A 22,943-nucleotide genomic window follows, 5' to 3' on the forward strand; every position below is an offset into this window, starting at 1 on the left:
TAATGAAAATGTATACACACATTTACACGTTTTAGAGTTGAGTACACACTCACCACTTTCTGCTCCTGCAAAGGCATTCCCCTGTGTCAGAATCTTTTTGGAAATACAACACCTAATGTAAAGTAATTTGCACAAAATCTTAAAAATGCTTAATAGATGTTCTTTGATAATAACCATGATCTAACTAATGTACAGTTAATATTACTTATGTGACAGGGTTCTAAATTTGTAAACTCAAATTTTACTTCTATCTTCTGTGTTTTTAAAATTAAACTAGAATTTCATCCATGAAACTGGAGCCCATTATACAGAGTGAAGTAAGCCAGAAAGATAAAGAACATTACAGCATACTAACACATATATATGGAATTTAGAAAGATGGTAATGATAACCCTATATGCAAAACAGAAAAAGAGACACAGAAATACAGAACAGACTTTTGAACTCTGTGGGAGAAGGTGAGGGTGGGATGTTTCAAAAGAACAGCATGTATACTATCTATGGTGAAACAGATCACCAGCCCAGGTGGGATGCATGAGACAAGTCCTCGGGCCTGGTGCACTGGGAAGACCCAGAGGAGTCGGGTGAAGAGGGAGGTGGGAGGGGGGATCGGGATGGGGAATAAGTGTAAATCTATGGCTGATTCATATCAATGTATGACAAAACCCACTGAAATGTTGTGAAGTAATTAGCCTCCAACTAATAAAAAAATTAAAAAAAAAAAAAATTAAACTAGAATTTACAAAATGATCACTGGAAATATATAAAGAAGGAAAGTGGAAAGGGAAAAAATAAACTTGCCAATTTTGAATGCCAAATGTGCTATTTATCCATTAGTCACCGAGTATTTGTTAAGTGTAACATGCATTTGTTTCACATGATTTATCTTATGCAACTTTAAGTAGTAATTTATCTATTTATGTACAATCAGTTCCGGGAATCTTTGCCATTCTATAGTAACTACTTAATGAAATTAAATTGAAGAGAAGAATATTCTAACCGACTAAACTTAAATTAATAGGATATCTGGACTCGGAAGCTTTTTAAAAGCAAATTAAGAATTATATTGGATAGTGTGATTCTTGTAGGATTTAAAAGAAAACCACCAATTTTATGTCTATATCCAGACTCAGCCAAAATGGAGAAAGTATGTCAGAGGTTAAGAGCTTGCTTTTCTGAATCACTCCTGAGTTTCAGATCTGGTTTATGAAGCTATCAGATGTGTTATCTTAAATTATTTCATTTTAAGCCTCTCAGGTTATCCACTCATTATAATAATCATAACTTCATCCAGGATTTTTGTAAGGATTGAAGGAAAGAATGTAAGTAGAACACCATAGTACAGGTAATAAAACAAATACACAGTGAATGCTTCCTGAGATTTGGGTGCTGTTTCCATCATAGAAGACACAGCAAAGAAAGAACAAAATTAAGTTCTGTGCCTTCATCAGGGGATTAACCACACGAATGTCTAATGTCAGGAGGACACTTGACCTCTGCAGGAAAGCAGAGTCAGGGTTCACAGAGCATCCTGAAGAGGGTGGGCACAGAAGGGTTTGGATGAGATGACATCTGATGGTGGTTGCGAGATGGAAAGCCACCTGGAGGTCTGGGGGAGAAGCATTCCAGGCAGAAGGAAGACAACAATTGCAGGGGGGGCTGTCAGAAACACCCCAGGCATGTTCCAGGAGCATTAAAGAAAGTGAAAGTGAAGTCGCTCAGTCGTGTCCGACTCTTTGGGACCCCATGGACTCTAACCTGCCAGGCTCCTCCATTCATGGGATTTTCCAGGCAAGAGTACTGGAGTGGGTTGCCATTTCCTTCTCCAGGGGATCTTCCCGACCCAGGGATCAAAGCTGGGTCTCCCGCATTGCAGGCAGACGCTTTACCGTCTGAGCTACCAGGGCTTCCGAGGCATTTTACATCAGGTGAATTTGAGAGCAGTGGCATAAAAATATGTGACTCTGTTATTTTCAGTAACTTAATAAGAAATAAAGAAAAACATGTTTTTCTCCCAGGTGACATTCAAGTAAAGAGTACAAATCCTTAGAAGTCTAGAAGCAAAAACAGAAATTTATCCACATTCACTGGAATTAAAGTAAAAGTTAAAAGTGTGAGAAATCAAGAGGTACAAAATTCCAGTCATCAAATAAATGAGTCGTGGCTTAGGGAATATAGCCAATAATAATATAATATCTTTTTACGGTGATGTATGGTAACTAGACTTATTGTCATGATCATTTTGTACTGTATAGAAATATGGAATCACTATGTTGGGTAACAGGAATTAACATGTTGTTCTAGGCAATTACACTTCACAAACAAATTCATAAAAAAGTAGATGAGATTTGTGGTTACTAGGGGGTGGGGAACTGTGAAGGGGAGGATTGGAAGGTAGTCAGATGGTACAAAGCTTTAGTTATGAGACAAATCAGTACTAGGAATGTAATATAAAATGTGATAAATGTACTAAATACCAAAGTCTGTTATATATGAAAATTCTTAGAGTAAATCCTAAGAGCTCTCAATTAAGATCAATTCCTTCCTTAATTGACTGGTCTGAAATCTCATAATATGTGCAGTGCTCAGACCATAGGCATTTTATTGCATTTGATAGATGGTTGAATTTAGAACATGTGGCTGAGATAAGCAATATAAGGGCTGCTTTAAAAGTTCAGAGTGCACAGATTTTTTTATATCTATGACAAAGAAGGTGTTTGTTTTTTTTTTTCCCTTTAAAGTGTATGTTTCTTTAAATCTCTGGGTTCATAGCTACCTGACATAATAATCAGTATTAAAATACAGTCTTCAAATTGGCTCTGGACCCTTAGTCTGGTAGAATGAAGTCATCTTTCAGGTATAAATGGTCTTTTCACTACTATTTAAAAGGTCATTTCTGTATGGACAGAAAATATGAATAGGGAAGAATACACTGTAAAGTTCTCAGTAAATGACAAGTTAATAAGTTAAGGATACTGCCGGGCTAACCTGACTTGGAATCCTGAGATAATAGTAGCTTTATTCTGTGACCTTTGGTGACTCAAACTGGCTTCCATGTAACCACAATTACAATTACAAAAACCACTTCACTTTTCTTATGTGCCTTGTCAGCTCAGAGGGCAACCAAAAATATTAATTCCACAGATCAACGTTCATTAGCATTAAAAGAAATTCTCCCTATATACCCCGCTTAAACACTGATGGAATAAATGCCAGCTGAAACATTTTACTTAAAAAATACAAGTACATCCTCTTCTTCTCTATTTTGTTTGCTTATTTAAAAAAATTTATTGCCAGTTAAAGATACTTATACAGTTTCAAACAGCTCATAGCATTTTACCCTGTGAAAAATCATAATGGTTGTTTTCATATCCCTAAATGCAGTAAGTATAATTTCAAACAAAATCACTTGCATAATTACTGAGCTATGGCAACCATTCATCTGTGTGCTAACAGGAAGAAAAGGTAACATCCCCCATCCTCAGGGCTAATTAGCTAATGTAAGCATTGGCTTAGGACCCAGTGTCCAGATGTGAAAGATCTCTCCTGACTCACTGCAATCTATCAAATGCTTCTATCTGATAATCCTCCCATGGAGAAGGCACGATAATTACTTAAGAGTTAGAGACCCTTCGTGAAGATCGGAACCTTGAGAATCAGCCCTTCCTTAATTGACTGATCTGAAATCTCATAATGTGTGCAGTGCTCAGACCAGGGGCATTTTATTGCATTTGATAGATGGTTGAATTTAGAACATGTGGCTGAGATGATCAATATGAGGGCTGCTTTAAAAGCTCAGAGTACATCGGGAATACCCAAACTGTACTGCTCACCTCTGACTTACAATGTATTATGGCAGCAGCACAGAGGGGAAGATGAACTTGAAAAATTGCCCTTGGTGTTTGGAACCTACGGATAGCTAAGTAAATACTCCTGTATTCTGTTTCATGTAGCATGAGATAGCATTATGCTTCATGTTACCCATTTCCCCCTACATTTTAGACAGCTAAAGCCATCTTTGGAGAATAGTCATAAAATCGCCACTTCAAAAAAGGTTTCTCAGCTCTTCTTTAGTTGGGCAATCAGTCATTAAAAGCCAATAGAGACACTATTTAAAGGAGGGGATGATGACAGATACAGGGTTCCTAAACATTGCCAACCTGGAAAATGGATGGGTTTTCACAGAAGAAATGAGGGACACCAGGTAGGAAACTGCTTGTGACTCAGAGAGACCACTTCTGAGAAATAAGTGGAGAGCTGAGAAAATCTGACTGGGCTGAGCGCAACAGGGAGCGTGGCGCTGTCCGTGGTAGCCACCAGCCCATCTGACGATTGAGAGCTTGAAATGATGCTGGTCTGAGCCGTGAGGGTAAAATGCACACTGGATTTCCAAGACAGAGCATGCATAAAAAAGGGGGGAAAAAGGTATCTCCTTAGAGTCTTTTCGACTATACATTAAAATACTTGAAATGTTTAGGGTTAAATAATATTCTTAAAATTAATGGCACCTGCTTCTTTTCCAATCTGGCTACTAGATACTTAAAAATACATATATATTTATTTTTAATTGGAGGATAATTGCTTTACAATATTGCATTGGTTTCTGTCATACATCAACAGGAATCAGCCATAGGTATATGTATTTTCTCTCCCTCTTGAACCTCCATCCCACCCCTCTAGGTTGTCACAGATCAACAGATTTGAGCTCCCTAAAATTAGATCAGTGGTTTGCATTTTATTTCTAGCTGACAGCCCTGCTCTAGAGGCTCCTTGAAGTGGTCCTCTATAGGGTCAGCCTAAGATGCACTGAAGCACTTGGCCATCCATCTGTATGTGTACCTGATTAGGTCATGGTACTCGGCGACTACTTGATAAATAAAAGACTGTCATCCAGAGTAGAGGGAGGGATGTTCCTGCTGGCTTTGCACAAGGAAGCTGACTTCTTGGGAGAAGGTTTTGTGGCCAGGAGGTGAGGACAGGGCAGAGAAAGGGAGCTGAGTGTGGAGGACAGGTTCCCTGCCTAACCACAAGACTCACAGATGAGCCCTTTCTAGTCCAGAAAGCAGGATATGCAGACACACACCTCTTCTCATTCATATTGCTTACAAATATAATCCTACACTGGTACAAAAATGCCAAGGGACATGAGAGAGGGATGATTGATTCCTTAATTTACCTACACACTCCACTCATGAAAAGCTGCAGATGATACAGGGTAGAAAAAAACTTTCATATTTTGAGTGATTGACTCCATCTCTCCTTCTTATAGAAATACACCCTGATGGCAAAGATTCCCTTAATAGCTATGCTCCTTTTCTTTCATAGAAATATAATTGTTTGCTATATATATAACCACCCGGAATATATATATATATATATATAATGTTTCTAAGTCTCACAAGATGGTGAGACTATCTGGCTGGATTTTGGCCAATTGGACTGAGAAGAAATGCGTGTGATAGTTTTTGCAGACTCCCTCCTAAACTCCTCCATCCTGTCGCCTGGAGTTTGGATGCCACCTTGGACCATGAGGATGGAGGTCCGACCATAGGGAGGACAGAGTGAGACTTGAGGACATTTCCATCTTTGAAACAGACCTGCCCATCCTTGTCCTATATCTTAATTCTATATGAAAGAAAAATTCACCTCCATTTGTTTTAAGTTTCTCTTGAAGTGTATTTTTCTTTTAAGTCACCTAATTGTTATCACCTTATCCTAAACAGTTTATGTCAAATTCTTCTATTTAGGAGATTTCAGGACTTTTGATTTAAGATTTATTTAATGTCTTACTACTCTAAGTGTTCTAAAATACAGATTTCTTTAGAACTGTGTCTTTAAAGATATTTTTATTGTTCCCCACACACAGTCTGCTCCAGCATATAGATTTAAAATACATGTCCTATAAGAAAACACCTTCTTAAGAATTATTTCCAGCTATAGCTCATTATTGCAGAGAGTTACAAGTAATAAGTGGAAATAAACTAAAAATTAGTCCATGACAAAGAAGGTACATCTAATTGAAGCAAAACAGCTGAGTCGTCAACTGGGAGTCGGGGGTGGAGGGGAAGAGATGGATAAATCTGAGTGTGAAGGGGAGAAGTGGGTGCTGGAGAGAGGGGAGAAGCTGTCCACGGGAAACCAGACCAGGAATCACACAACCGACAAACGCCCCGTGGAAGAACATCTCTTCTCAAATATGATAAAGTAGACTGTGAGAGTCTGTGGGGGTGGAGGAACTGCCCTGCCCTTAGCCTGGTTGGAGCAGCTGTCGGCTGAGACAAGCGCCTCTGAGTGTTCGGTACCAGGTCGGGACAGCTAGGGGCCAGCATGCTGAGAAAGTGTTTGGAGTCTAGATGAGATTTGGCCCAAAGGGGGTACAAGGAAAACTTCTGAATTAATAAATAAGGTAAGAATCAAATAATATCCCACTCGATAGTCCCTATATGTTACTTATAATATCAATTTGAAACAGATGCACATTTACTAGTTTTGTCTAGCGTGGGCTTTTAAAATAATGCCATATGTTCCTGACGTAGAAAAGCAAGAAAAAGAAAAAGTGAAAGCTCATTTTTCCCCCTTAGGGGGAAGGCTACCTGAGGCTTGGTCCTCATTTGTCACTGGGAGAATGGATTTATAAATTTTTATTTAAAATGTTTTGGTTCCTTTGGAAGCCTAATGATGTTGCAAACAAAACAGCTAGCTTTTCTTTTAATTTTATTAATTTTTCCTTAGGAAAATATCCAAAACAGTTTTCTGCTGGTTTCACTGTGGCTTCTATAATTCTGGTAGGATTTTTCACATATTTCATAGATGCAACAAATATTTGACCTCATTGAAGAAGATGATGATAATGCAACATTTTGTTCTATGTCCAAGATTAGTTTAATAATAAAATGATGGCTTCAGATCATGCTAACAAACTCCCTTTATCACTGATACTATCAAAATTCAAAATATTAACTTCACTGCTACTGCAAAGTGAGCATTTTTAGATTTAGAGCAACTTGCATTCTGTTTTCCAAAGCATCTAGTTATATAACATATTTTCGTACATATGCAATCTGTGTGTATAGATAGATGGATATCAAGTTATATAGAATGTACTGGAATGATTAGGTTTGCTCATGTATTTCCTGAAATTTAAAAAACACAAATATCCTTGGAAATGTTTGTCTCTTAAAAAATTTCAAAAAAAAAAAATTTCTTGTTAACCAACATCACCATGAAAGCATAAATCATCACAAGTTTTGCTGTCTATACACTGGGCTTTGCATTTGGATCTCCTTGTGTATTCAGCTGTAAGGAAAGAGAATCTGGGCAGACGTGATCATCCCGACTCACCTCTGCAGATTGGCCGGTGGTCGCTCCATGCAGCCAGGGTCTCGGTGACTCTCTGACACGTTATGCTCTTGGATCCCTGGAGCACGTAATTGTCCTCACAGGAGAACTGTACATTTGCACCAACCCTGAGCAATTACAAAACCAAAAACAACCCGGATTACTCATGGAAGATGTCTTTAAAAAACCATCATAGTGCTGCCACCATGTAATGCCATCAAAACAATATAACAACATTAAGTGACCCATTAGCAATTATTCACAGATAAACCCTTTAATGCAGCACAAGACTTGGGTTCAAATTCCCATTTTGCCAACTTCTCTTAAATAAATACATGATCCTTAAGGTATCGTCTCTAAAATTAACAATAACAGACATGGCAGGACCAGGTGTTGCAGCTAAGTAAGAAATGCATCTGAAAGAAGGAAACCCTGGAATCAAAACAAAGCTGAATGTCCTTCAACGTGGATAAACATCCTACCAAAAAAAAAAAAAAAAAAAGACTGAAAAAGCCCAGGTTAAGAAATGGCTCAGTATACAAAAAGATAAGGACTCTAGCATTCCATTTATATGAGGTGTCAAATATAGTCAAATTTATAAAATAAAAAACTGGAAGGGTGGTGACCAGAGGCTAGTGGGGTTGAGGGAAAGTGGGAAGTTATTAATTCAAAGGCATAAAGCTTAAAGTTAAGTAAGATAAATAATTTCTAGAGATCTGCTATTCATCATTGTAGCTTAGTCAACAGTAATGTATGCTTAAATTTTTTTTAAAGATACTTTTCAAGTTAAGTATTCTTATCATCCTCATAGAACTTGCTTCCAATGAAAGACAAGGGAAAAAAAATGTCTCAGTAAAGAATTAGTTGGGGCTTCCCTAGGGGCTCAGCAGTAAAGAATCTGCCTGAAACAAGGAGCCTCAGGAGATGCAGGTTCAATCTCTGGGTTGGGAAAATCCCCTGGAGGAAGGCATGACAACCCACTCCAGCATTCTTGCCTGGAGAATTCCAAGGACAGAGTCATCTGGTGGGCTACAGTCCATGGGGTCGCACAGAAATGGACACAACTGAAGCGAATGAGCACACATGCATGAAAAGAATTTGTTACCACTGTAATATATTAATTACATTCAGAAGGCTGGTGCTATTATATTTCAGAAATGCATCTTACAGGAAAAGATACTTTGCTTTAGCAAAAAGCGACCCATCCGGCCTAGAGTCAGATGAAAACCTGCTTTGGCTCCAGAGCTGCCGCAGGAAGCATGAAGCCTTAAGGCTGCGAGCAGTAACGGAATGTGACCGCAGCATCACAACTCAACAGGTGCATGAGGAAATGCGAGAGGCATGCCCCAGGTCTGAGCACACCCGGGCCCTTCTTCTAAGCCTGCTTCCTGGCACTGAACCGAGGGCAGTGTTGCTTTATAATCCTACAAGCCTGTTGTTACAAGAGGAAACTGCCTGTGTCCTCCATTTGACAAGCTCCAAGGTTGACGTTGACAAAATGGGAATGAAAGACGGTCTTTTAGAGAAAATGTGAATAGTTGCCCATGTAATATGTAAAGTTATTAATAGGTAAAAGATAATAAAAAAAATTAAACAAATGCTGTCTTTTCTTGCTTACGGAAAAATTTCCTGTCTGCAACATTATAGTGGACATTATTCTAGTAACATAAGAGCATCTCTCACACTTTAATGTAACATCCTGGGATCATCACAGATATCTATAAAAATCATCAAATCAGGGTCAAATCAACGTGAAAAGTTCTGGATTAAACACAATTCAGAATCTTTCTTGTCCAAAGAGGACTCTCAGCTTACTAAAATTTAATATGCAAATTGTGCTTTGCCTACTTTAAGAAAATTTAAAATATGTAGAATTTTCCAAATTTATCTGATTAGGAAGCCCTTTTGCACAAAGTATCCAGGGCAACTAGAATTCTATGGAGGTAATTTTGAGAAATGCTGCATAATAAGGACATAATATGTATTATCTTTTTAAAGTAAAAAGTGGAAAAACAAAATGTAGACATAATTCTAATTTTCAGTGTCTGGGTACAGCAGTTATTTAAAATAGCTATACTTTTTAGACACATCCCTTCATAATTTCATTGGCCTTTGGTCATTGTTTAGACTTCTGGAAACAGACTGAATAAAAGGAAAAAAAAATCTAAATATTTGGTTTGAAAACAACTGTTCTATCTCTCTGTTCTCTATGCCAGGTCCCAGTGTTCAGTTCTCCTTATTTACCTAAATTTCAGTCCTCATACTTTTCATCATTCTTTCAATACATTTTTATTGAATATCTATGTGCCATACTACTCCAGGTACCAAAGATACAGAAATTGTGACCGACAAAGTCTCATGGGGGTAGCAATCTAGTTAAAGGAGGACAAAAATAAATAAATGAAATAAGAAGAAAATGAAACTATCATAAGTACTGCGAGCAAAATAAACCAAGTGGTGTGGTTAATAATAGGTTAGGGAGCACTGGGATTTAAGGATGTGTCAATATTTTTTTGATCCTCTCAAACTGGGGTGCTAGTGTCTTACACGATATTTTGGGCATGATCAAACATAAAGGAAGGAAAATAATATTATTGTTTCCCCCAGCATCCACTTACTTCCGTTCCAAAGCCTGTCATTCATAGTTCTAATGGGTGCACTCCACCCCAACAAAGTATCTATCTTTTTCATACATCTGATCAACTTCCTTTAGGTATTCTTAGTGAATCCTGTTAATGTTGACTGGTAGATCTCACTTCTGGCAATATAATACAGATATATTATCCAAAGTAGGAGAAAACATGGCCAGAGTTGCTTATTAGAAGTCATGATAGTGTCCATTAATAGAAATATGATTGACTATATTATTTCATATGTATTTTAAAGAATACAATGTTTCTACAAAATGAGCAAAATATGTAGCAATACAGAGAAGAAAAAGATTTTCTACAAAATCGTTACCCCAGGTAACTCTTAGCTTTAAGTATCTGAATCTGTGTATCAGGAAAAAATCAGTATAAAGCTATTTTTAGAGTGCTAATAGAATCACAAGTACACTTTTGTTTCTATATTACAATAATTGTACTACTTCTGATTTTATTACAAGTTAAATTTTAAAATGTTTTAAGATCCTATTATTAGATTGCCCCTTTGTTCTCACTGACTGAGACAGAACTCTCACACCTAACAGAGTTCATACCCTCCTCCGATTTTCGTCAGACAAAAATTAAAGAAGCTCTTCTATCCAAGGTAAGGATTCTTCCTAAAAATCACCATAGGGTACCACAGAAGATCTAGTCCAGAAATCTCTATCTGGGTTCTGGGGAAATCCGTTCAAAGTATGTACAGAATCCATTCCTTAATTTCTGGCCTGAAACCTTTTGACAAATGATTGAAAATAACAACTGATAAAATAGCGAGACTTCTTTACTTTCAAACAATAAAAATCACTAATAAGCAACCTCTGTTCTTGACTGTGCAATGAAAAACAGAGCCACTGATGGGTAAACTCTGCATTGTGATGAATAAGACTGAGCTTGAAACTGATGATGACCCAACTTCTAATTTATTATTTCAACCTCTTGCTTTGGTTTTATCTAGCACATAAATTAGTCTGATTTAAAATCCATGCACACTTTCCACTTCAAATACATAATAAATTAAGCTTTTATTTATGATTAGATTGTATGATTACTATGTTTGAAGGCATACATATAACATTAGGAAAACTAATTTGGTTTTCTGGAAAGTACTCAGAAGAAAATAACAGAAAAAATTATTAGTAACTTCCCACTGGCAAATGAATTCAGAACACCTTGGATTAAGTTTGTCAAACAATTTTGACAATTGTTAATAGTTAGAAATTGCCACAAATAATTTAGAAAACTGATTGTGTGTAATCTCAAGATAAACAGTGATTGATAATAAATATCCAAATGGCAACTCTTATTAAGTTAAATAGTTGAAGCAGAATGATTTTGTATTTTAAACAGAAGAGAAGAAGCGAGAAAATAACAATTTTTACCTGCACTGGTTCACAACTGGTTATGGTCTGGCTTTTGGCATGAGGCGCCCTGCTAGTCATAAGCATGCATTGCTGAGCTAATGGGGGCAAGGGATACTTCATCAAACAACTATTGGACAATGAGGTAAATAAATATAAATTATTATGGGGGAAAATGATTTTGCCTTTAGTGAAAAGGTAAGAAATTGAAAAGGCCAGACATTGAAATTTGTGTTGGGTATTAAGAGATCCATATAATTAATTTGTTGTTGTCGTTGGTCAGTCGCAAAGTCATGTCTGACTCTTGCGACCCCATGAACTCCAGCACTCCAGGCTTCCCTGTCCTTCACTAACTCCTGGAGCTTGCTCAAATTCATGTCCATTGAGCCAGTGATGCCATCCGACCCTCTTATCCTCTAGTGCTCCCTTCTCCTCCTGCCCTCAATCTTCCCCAGCATCAGGGTCTTTTCCAATGTGTTGGCTCTTTGCATCAGGTGGCCAAAGCACTGGAGCTAGAGCTTCAGCATCAGTCCTTCCAGTGAATATTCAGGGTTGATTTCCTTTAGGATTGACTGGCTTGATCTTCTCACTTTCCTTGAATTGAGTATCTGTGTACTAGAGTGAAACCCACCATAGAAAGCCCTGTTGGTTTCAGAGTTGGTGATGTGTTCAGGGAACGGCAAGTAGCCAGGTTTGTCCTGAAGACTGCTGCTCCAAAGAGGTGCCCATTCCTTCCTGCTCCAGAGGTTCCCCCACTGACTACAGGATTCTGGGTGCTCTCCTGATCTACCCCTCTTCCTTTCCCTCTCTTTGAGGTAAGCTTAGCTCTTTCATTGCTCCACACAATAATTCATTGGAGAAACATTAACCTGAAGCTGGGAAAAGCTGGGAAAAGAAGCCCCACAGAGAGGCCACTCCCAGGAGAAGGCTCCCCAAGGGAAAGCCTCACAGTTCATTCACCTTGAAATCCCTCACCGCCCTCAGTGGAGTTTGTTGCACTTACAGTATCCCTGAGACAGATTCTTGTAGATGACTGCGCAGGACGAATGGGAGACAAAGACACGAATTCAGCCGCCTTGCACCTCGCACTAAATGTGCACCCAGCCACCGCAGTGCAAGACTCCAGGAGTAAATTACAAGGGTGGCGAGCGAAAACCACCTCAGGAGTCACCTTGCTAGCCTGTGTCTGTGATCACGTGCCTCTATTTCAAAAGAAGCTGTTTTGGATAGCCTACTGATTCTTTGATAAATGAGCCATACTGCACTGGGGAAAGGAACTCTGATGCTCAACTGTATATTCTCCACTGATGGCAAGACCTGGCCCTAATACATGCAGACTGACTTCAGGCTACAAGATGGTCCGTGTAAACCAGCCCCTCCCTCCTAAGACATCATCAGAGGTGTGCACAGCCTTGCAGACAATGGCATCATTGAGAGATGCATGCGTGGCTGCTGTGAATATCACAATCCTTTTATTAGCCTTTTGATTTTCACACATTATGTGTCATTTCTGGGTCATTTTTCTTCTTATAGTGACAAGTTTTAGACTCGTCTCTTCAAGCCTTAAGGCAATTTAGTGTCACTAAAAATGCATTAGAGAGTAGACGGATCTCTCTAGCCTAAGGAAAGAAAAGAATCTAATATTTCATAGGATTTTTAGATACTATATGTTAATAAAAGCTCAACAAAGGCCCCTGACAGAGATCTGAATACAAGCAATAATAATGCTGTGAACAGGGCTTCAAATGACAGGGACCTTCAGACTCTGAGAGACCTCAGATGTGTGTGAACAGCATTTAGAAGAACCTGTGAATCTTCCCATGAGCAAATTTAATTTGCATCTTCTGAGTATGTCCTAAGTTCATGGGGATCCACTATTTAGCAAACAAGATTTTTTCATCTGACCGAGTAGAAGTGTGAAATCCTTAGATTCACACCCATGCATTCCACATAGGTGGCTTTTGTTGCTCAGTCACTCAGTTGTGTCTGACTCTTTGTGACCCCATGGATTGCAGCACGCCAGGCTTCCCTGTCCTCCATTATCTCCTGAAGTTTTCTCAAACTTATGTATATTGTGTCAGTGATGCTATCCTACCATCTTATCCTCTGTTGTCCCCATCTCCTCCTGCCCTCAATTTTTCCCAGCATCAGGGTCTTTTCCAATGAGTTGGCTCTTGGCAAAGTATTGGGGCTTCAGCTTCAGCATCAGTCCTTCCAATGAATATTCAGGGTTGGTTTCCTTTAGGATTGACTTTAGGAAGACTCTCAAGAGTCTTCTCCAGCACCGCAATTCAAAAGCATCAATTTTTCAGCACTCAGCTTTCCTTATGGTCCAACTCTCACAACTGTACATGACTACTGGAAAAAACCATAGCTTTGGCTATACGGACCTTTGCTGGCAAAGTGACATCTCTGCTTTTAAATACACTGTCTAGGTTTATCATAGCTTTTCTTCCAATGAGCAAGAGTCTTTTAATTTCATGGCTGCAGGACCAAGCCAAGCTGAGAAAAGTGTGGATCAGGGATCCTAGGGAAAGCCGAAAAGGTATCTTGGGGCAGGTGATGCTGAAACCACAGCAGGCCATATAGGTGTTCAGAGTCACACCATGAACAGCACCTGCACAGATGGGTGTTCCTGGCTGCCCCGTACACCGTCTCCTGTGTGCCAATGTGGCTTTGCTGGCCTTCTCTCCATATGGACTTGGTGCCTCATGATTACTTTCACCTCTGGGGAAGAGAGGTGGGAGGCTTGTCCCACCTCGGGGGTCTTTGCTCGGGTCTCCTCCTGCCTGGGCTGGTCCCACCCCACTATTTTACAGGCTTAGACCTGCTCCTTATTACCCTCTGAGTGCAGCTCTGAAGTCAGCTCCCTGGAGCCTCTTGCTGCTCTTCTGTCTCCAAAAGAAGAATGCCTTTCCTGCTCACTGTTCTGGTTTGTCCTTGGGTCTCCAGAGCATGTCATGATTCTGAGGGCTCAGCACATTTTGGAAACGAAGGAAACTCATGAATGAATCAGTACAAGGATGACAGGGATGGGCCCTGCACCTCTCAACCTGTGGCCCCTGCTAGTGATCTACGCTTCCTCTCCCCGCTTCCTGTGGGAGGAGAAACTATGAGCAGAGGAACGCAGTGTGGAGGCGCCTCACTGCTCGGCTCCATCAGGGCCCCAGCTTCAGCTCTCCCTGGGCGTGCCCTGCCCCTCTTCTGGAGGCAGTCCTTCCTCCAGGCCCAAGGGCCTCCCGCTCCTCGTGTCTCGCCTGCTGTCCAGATTTGCTCTGAGCAACGTTTGATGTGCTGTCCCTGCACCAGACTGTGTGATGGGACCAGATGGTGAGCTGTCTGACCCATCCAGAGGCAGCTCCACTTCATCAGAGCAAGAAGCGGCAGGGCAACGTCCTGGTCCCTAGATCCCTCAACAGTGAAGGAGAGGGGAGGGTCCCCCACCAGGCGGGCACCCTCTCTGCTTCCCACAAAGGGCAGCATTGGCTCTAGTTCTTACTGGACACTCAACAGAAGTCTGCTCTATAAAGAAAGCTGAGGAATTCATTTAAAAACACATGCAGAAAACTGTAGATGGCATCAGTAAGCTAAAAACTGAGGAATTCTCTGGTTCCTAATCTTCCCACATGTCTGCCCACTTTCCTTTCTCCTGTCCTCCTCTCCTCCCCACTTTTACAAGCAGGAAGATTAGGAAGCGCTCTGGATCAAATTTAGGAAGGTGGTATGAAAAGAATGCAACTGATAGGTAAGGTGGGCAGAACAGTCAAATCCAAAACCACTTAACAAGTTACCCTCTCTATTACTAGGTAGCTTCCCTGGTGGCTCAGACGGTGAAGAATCTGCCTGCAATGCAGGAGACCCGGGTTCAATACCTGGGTCTCCAATACCTGGGTTGGGAAGATCCCCCTGGAGAAAGAAGTGGCTACCCACTCCAATATTCTTTCCTGGAGAATTCTATGGACAGAGGAGCCTGGCGGGCTATAGTCCAGGGGGTTGCAAAGAGTCAGACATGAGTGAGAGATTAACACTACTTTCATTGACTAACTAGCTACCCTAGAACATAAATATAGAAACATGCAAAGTAATTAGCCTCCAATTAAAAATAAATAAATTCATTTAAAAAATAAACACAGAAACATAGAAAATCTCTAAACCAGCAATTGTCAGCAAGTGTCAAGTGCATCAGAACTCAATGGGAGCCGCACAGAAGTTCTGTAGAATCATATCAGACTTTGGCAAAGGCATGACTAAGAGACTCAGAGCTTTATAGCTTTGATGGACCACGGGGATTACCATATTCTATTTCTGTTCATTCTTTACAGATGAGGAAGCCACGAAACAGAGAAACAATCTATAGTAAAGAGGTCATTTTAAGGAATCTCCAGAGGGGACATGTGTATACCTATGGCTGATTCATGCTGATGTATGGCAGAGACCAACACAATATTTTGAAGCAATTATCCTTCAATGGAAAACAAAAAGAAATGTAAAACAAGGTCATTGTAAAGAGTGTTAATATTTAAATGATTTCTGAAATCACATTTTTGGCAGTCATAATAATGTGGCTAAAAAAATAATCAACTATCTATTGCATTTTGGAATTAAGAAATTGATGCACGCTTTAATAACAAGGAACAATTCTCCCAGAAAACTATTTAAATGGATATTTTGACAAAAATTAATTTGCTGTTACAGATACTGTGAAGACTGGGAGAGACAGAGGGAGAATGTCCCATGGATTCTACTCAGTGTTTCTTCATCAGAAACAGCTTCAGCCAGATAAATGGGATCTGAAACATTGCAGTGAGCCCTTTTTCCAAGGGACAAAAAGGTTTCATAGTGTGAACAGGAAAATACTGGTTGTGGTATTCCTTTAAGTAGTTCTTAAAAATACGGTCAGTGCTCCTTGATAGGACAGTAATCACTGGCAAATATTTTTTCTAGACTACTTCAGTTTCCTATTAATAGTGAAACTTCAGTAGAAAGTAAAGTGCCTGCAGTCAGTAAGTGGCATAAAATAGTAGTATGTTCCTCAAAATTTTTTCAAATTCTAAAAACACTTTTAAGCCTGCCAGGGGGACTTTGGTGCTGGAAATCAAATGCGTGGTGTTGGGAAAAGATTTTTTTTTCCATTTTTCACTGATTATGTAAGTTTTCCTTTATGTACCCTTCTCCTTCCATCTGACGACACATAACTCCATCTAGGACCTCCTAACTTCATAACGTGTATTATCCTATGATAAATTATAATGGAAAACAATATATACAAATGTGTGTATAACTGGATCACTCTGCTGTACAAAGAAATGAATAAGACATTGTAAATCCACTATATTTTGGTTTTAAAACATTGTGAGCTTGAGTGATGATACATAAATATCAATAATATAAATACTTGTTTTGAAATACTTAGTTTTGAAGCCACAACTATCACTTTTTCAACTCCCAAATTCCATTCTGAAAATGTCATTGATCTATTCTCTGATCAAGGGTGTTAACTTAATTGGTTTAGCTGAGTACTAATGAGGCTATGATTGTACATCCCTAGGGATAGGCTTGTTAGCTTCAATTTAATGAAATTCAACAGAAAAATAGTGTCTACCCTGTAGTGGACACAGTAAAAAGAAATGAAATCAATAATCCTTCCTCTTTCCTTTGGGATCTTGAGATCAAACGTGAGAGAAACAGACATCTAACATAAAACATATGTTTCTACTATTCTAAGATGAGTCTAAGATGATAGAAGCATCAATAGGTGTCACACACTCAGGCACTGGGGAATGCTGCAACAGCATGATGAAGGGACGTGGGAGTGTCCCGTAAAACGCAAGGCAACTGTGGGGCGGAGAGGTAAGGATGCGCAGAGAAAAGGAGGACACTCCGCATCCGACAAAACAATCGTGCTTCCGAGGCTGCTCTCCCCAGCCTGCCCTGCCCTGCCTGCATCTCTTGTCAACTGAGAGCAGCTATCCCGGCGGTGCGGGTGTCGGGGACGGAAAACCACGCTTGGTGAAGGATGCGGCAGGGGTGGAAGAAAACGGGCAGACAGAACCCGAGGGCGCGGAGGCCACTCCGAAGCGGGGCGGGGGCGGTTAGGTGGGTACCGCAGCTCATATCAAACTGGGATGGCTGCTCAATGCGGTTTGGTCATGAAGGTTGGTGAGAGGAGCTCAGAAAAGGAGCGACATCAGGGACGTCCCTAAATTCGATTACAGGGTCTATTATATACGATAAAAGGTTTTAACAGTGCGTCTGAGGATCCTAAATGCACATAAAGAACTTATAACATGATGTACATAATATTTATACAAATGGATGACATTTATGTCATATACACATAAAGACGCTATAATATCTAGCAATGAGTAGCAAGTCTGCTGTCAACCTATGTGGATTCTCTGTGCAAATCAGTATGTGACACCTCCCCTGCCAGGTCTTCCTTGTGCTGGGCTTAGGCAACTTCAGGTTAAAATGCATGGCTTAGGACAGTGGGCTCCAGGCTGCATTTCAATCTTGACTCCTCACTTTGTTACTCTGTGATATCCACACACTGGATAGGTGTGAGAATGTTTAGTCATTGTCATTTGTCTGATTGCAAACCACTAAAGTCAAAGTTAGTCATTTCAAACTTTGAGGTCAATAAGATCATTTCAAATCTCAGCTTTAACTGTGATTAGATACCTTATTATGTTGACATTCCGAATTTCAAGAGCTGTATTTGCAAAATAGGGGTATTTATACCTGCATATACATAGGGTACATCTCCTACTACCGTAGGAAGCAGATGAGTAATAAATGCCAGAACCCATCCATAAGCTCTCCATCCTCACTCCAACTCCATCCCCATACAGCAGTAGCCGAACTGTTCCATCAATCCATTCATTAATATTCAGTTCTAATAAGTACACTTTGTCTTTAAGAGAGCAACTGATGGTGAAGAAAGCTGTCAGAAAATTGTACACCAGTTGATCTAAATTAAAATAGAAAAGCTTTGTATTTTAGGCTTCAATTATTTAGAATTCTTTATAGATAATACTGGAATGAATATTTAGATTGTCTAAGGAAAACAAAAGATTTCCAAAGAAACAAGAATAATAGTATAAATAAAATCAGATGAGGAATATTTTACCAACCTAATAAAGTGTACTCTTTTCAAACAAAAACAGCTCCAAATTACACATAATTACAGTGCTAACTACAAATGAATTCCATCCACTCATCTTGACAATGTTGGTTATTAGTTTGGATTATATGTTAGTCATTCGTTTTGATTATAAGAATTTAGAAAGAACTGAATTGCCTTTCATTAAAAACAGTCTCAAAAAGGCTTTAAACAATTAAGAATATCCCTCTTCTCTGCTCAAAAAGTGAACGTTTACAGTGAGCTTATGCTAGGCACATTCACATGTCATTGCAATAAGTGAGTGTGAGATGTATTCACATAACTCTGATCTTCCAGTTTGTATATGAATACACAGATGCTAGGGATCTCCATCACATGGCTGGGGGCAGTCAATAAACAAAGATGGTGCACACCTAGTGTCCATGAGCCCTAGAGGTGATGGTGGCTTAGTCACTAAGTTGTGTCTGACTCTTCTGACCCCATGGACTGTAGCTTGCCAGGCATTTCTGCACATGGAGCTTCCCAGGCAAGAATACTGGAATGGGTTGCCATTCCCTTCTCTAGGGAATCTTCCTGACCCAGGGATCCAATCCGGGTCTAGTGAATTACAGGCAGACTCCTGCAATGCAGGCAGACTGCTTACTAACCGAGTCATCAGAGAAGTCCCTCATGATCTCTACACAGTCCCTAACTATGTAGGGATGACATGGAATTTTAATTTAGTTGCACTATAACAAATATCTGAATAGCATATTGTTATCTTCCTATGTTCTTTCACACCATAATTCCAACAATAATTTTTATGTTGGATAGAGTCACCAGTATTTGTAGTGCTTCCCTTTTCAAGATGTGACCCAAAAATGCCTGCAGTGAGTAATGAGACACTTTTAGAGGGTCTGGTATTTTTTTAATAATATTAAGATCTTCCTTTTTCTATGATACAATTCAAGTTGTCTAAAATATTAAAATTTTTAAAAATTTGTATCTGATACCATGAGTTTGACAGTTTCCCATTGCTTAAAGATTTTTTTTTCTGATAACATATGTAATGACATTAACAATAGTGATATCATCGATATTGTATAGTGAAATGTATCAGTATGTGGAGGAACTCATAACTCAATGAAATCATTGTTTGCCAAATGACCAATGCATGGTGGTATAAAATCATGCACATATAAAACATTAATTCAAGAAGGAAGCTAGATCAACAGCTTTTAATGTATGACACATTTATTGTTATGGTTTCATATTTCACAGAGCAGCTAACAATTTAGGAAATATAATTACTATTTTTTGTTATAGTATAAAAGAATATAAATAGTTATTTGAAAAAAAATATTAAAATATTCATTTCTTTTTCAACCATATGTGAGGCAGGATTCTTTTTTTTTAATATTTTATCCAAAACAATCTAGTGCAACAGATTAAATGCAGAAGCAGATGTACTGATCCATATGGAGGGTTACCATACTAATGCTAATTAAAAGAAAGCTGGAGTAGCTGTACTAATAGAATGCAAAAAATATTGCCAAGAGTATAAAACAGTACCAAGGATAATGTGGGTCACTTCATAACATCAAAGGTATGAATCCATTAAAAATACATAGCAATTTTGAACACATATGTACCTAATAACAGTGCTTCAAAACACATGAAGCAAAAACGGATAAAACTACAAAAAGAAATAGACAAGTTGACAACTGTAGTAGAAGATTTCAATATGTCTCTCACAAAAACAGCTAGAACAAGTGATCACAAAACCACTAAAACTATTAAAGACTTAAATGCTGCTATGAACTAATTTGACTTAATTGACCTTTAAAGAACACTTCACCCAACTATAGTAGAACATACATTCTTTTCCAGGGTACGTGAAATTTTTACCAAGTAGAAGCATATTCTAGGCCATAAAATCATTATTAATAAATTTAAAAGGATTCAAGCCATAAAATTATGTTCTCTGACCACAAAGATCCTGGGAAAATCCTTAGATATTTGGAAACTAAATTGGATGCTTTAAAAATAACCCATGATTAGCAGCAGTAATTACAAGAGAAAGTAATTTTGAAAAGCATGAAGCATTTTGAACTGCATGAAAAGATAAATATGAAATTTATGGGATAAAGTAGTTCTAAGAACAGTTTAAGAGCAGTTAAAGTAGTTATAAGAGTGAAATCTATAGTACTGAACACCTACATTAGAAAAGAAAAAAAGATCTTAAATCACAACTTCAATCTTAAGAAACTAGGAAAAGAAGAGCAAATTAATCCAACAGTAATCAGAGCAAAGAAAATATCAAGAACAAAATCAGTGGAATATAAGAAAAATAATCCTAATACAGAAAAATTAGTAAAACCAAAGGTACTTTTTTTGAGAAGATCTTTAACATTGACATATCCATAGACAAATAATCAGGTAAAATAGAAAAACACAATTACCAACATCAGCAATTGGAAATTTACTATCACTGTTGATTTAAAGATGATAAGGGAATATTATAAATAACTTTATGCCAATAAACTTGACAACTTAGATTAAACTGAAAAATTCCTTTAAATTTGAAAGATACCAATTATCAAAGCTATTCATTTGAATAGAGATAGATAACTGGAATAGGTGTGTGGTAGAAAAGAAGCTTAAGTAGTAATAATTTTTAAAAAGCTCATAAGAAAATTCTAACTACAGGTGGCTTCACTGATGAATTTCTCAAAAGCTTAAGAAAGACGTATTACTGATTCTCACAAACTCTTCCAGGATATTTCAGAGGATATAATGTTTCCTAATTAATTTTATAAGAATAATATTATTACTCTGATAGCAAAATCAAAGTCATTGCAAGAAAAGACTGTAGGCCAATATGTCTTGTGACCATACAGGCAAAATAAAAATAAAAATAAAAAACTTAAAAATAGCAAATCCAACATCATATAACATGGATAAAACATCATGACCAAATCAAGATTATCTCAGAATGTAAGACTGGTTTAATATTGCAAAATCAATCAATGTAATTAATCATATTAACAACTAAACAAACCAAAAAATCGCCTCAATAGAGATAGGAAAGCTTTTACAAAATCCCACACACATTTCTGTAAAAACTCCCTATTTCCTAAAAATAGGACACTTCCACAATTTGATAAAAGGAATCTATGAAAAAATCTATAATTAATATCATTCTTACTGATGAAATCAGAATGCTTTCCCTCTAAGATCAGGAATAAAGCAAGAATGTCTCACTAATCTTATTCAACCTTGTAATGTTGGTACTAGCCACTTCCTCCAAGAAAGAAAAATAAATGAACTATATTCATATGGAAAAGAAAGAAAATAAAATTGTCTTTATTTGTAGTTTACAGGATCAACTAGGACAAAAGTCCTAGGAAATCTATAAAAATAAAGCTCCTAAAACTAGCTTATATTTCTGTATAAACACACAGCATACACTCAAAAATGGTAAAAATAATATTCACATTGGTATTGTGAAGTGAAAATATCTCTTGCCATATTAAAAAATAGGAAATGTCACAGCCATCGCCAATTTCTGGCCTCCAAATGTGAATGAGAGTTCATGTGATGTTCAGACTGCCTGATCCCTTTGTTTCAAACTTGTATATAGCCTGACTTCCCCACCAGCCTCCTTAGAGCAGTATTCTTAGAGCTACTGAGATGCTGTCTCCTAGGCTCAGAGTCCTAAACATTACCATCAAATAAAATAACTCTCTACTTTCAGGTTGTGACTATATTTTTTAGTTGACAGCTTTGGCGACCAAAAGGAAGGACCCAGAGCAGATTTCACTCCTCTGCCTGAACTCTCGGAGAAACTGGAGGCGTGGTACCAGCAGAGGGCCCTTGTGCCCATCTGCTTTCTTGGGAGTTCAGGACAGCTTTTATTAAGTATCTTCTGGTCCTTGGATCTCCCATATTTGTTGAGATCCTGAATTTTTAGTTGTTGGGGAGTAGCAGGTATCTGCGCCTTCTCAGTAAGGTGTTGGGGAGGGGGTGGTGGGAAGACACCAAGGAAACACACATCTAGGGTCTAGATAGTCGGTGGCTCAGGTGTAAGATACCTAGAGAATCTGCACCCATGGAAAGGTACGGATGGGGGCAGGCTCCCTTTTAACGAAAAATACCTGGGGCTTGGTTGAAAGATCCTGAGGTGGCTCCATCATGAAGGAAATAAGGAATGGAGCTCATACTTGCAAGTACATAGCTAACTGGAGAGATTAAGTCTTGCCCTAAATATTGAGGGGGCTCTTTAATGTTTTTTGTTGTCGATCAGTCGCTCACTCAGGTCCAATTTTTTGTGACCCCATGGACTGCAGCATGCCAGGCTTCCCTGTCCTTCACATCTCCTGGAACTTGCTCAAGTTCATGTCCACTGAGTCAGTCATGCCATCCAACTATCTCATCCTCTATCGTCCCTTTCTCCTCCTGCCTTCAATCTTTCCCAGGATCAGGGTCGTTTCTAATGAG

General features: G+C 38.6%; 1 protein-coding gene across 1 annotated transcript in view; it reads right to left on the minus strand.

The window, feature by feature from the left end:
- Positions 1 to 22,943, minus strand: part of CSMD1 (CUB and Sushi multiple domains 1) — a 2,014,689-nt gene that overhangs the window by 546,318 nt on the left and 1,445,428 nt on the right. The window contains exon 9 of the mRNA XM_043893675.1: positions 7,342 to 7,466. Within this exon, the coding sequence (XP_043749610.1) occupies positions 7,342 to 7,466 (125 nt within the window). The remainder of the gene's footprint in view (positions 1 to 7,341; positions 7,467 to 22,943) is intronic.

The sequence above is a fragment of the Cervus elaphus genome, chromosome 32, assembly GCF_910594005.1.
Source record: "Cervus elaphus chromosome 32, mCerEla1.1, whole genome shotgun sequence".
Classification (NCBI taxonomy): domain Eukaryota; kingdom Metazoa; phylum Chordata; class Mammalia; order Artiodactyla; family Cervidae; genus Cervus; species Cervus elaphus.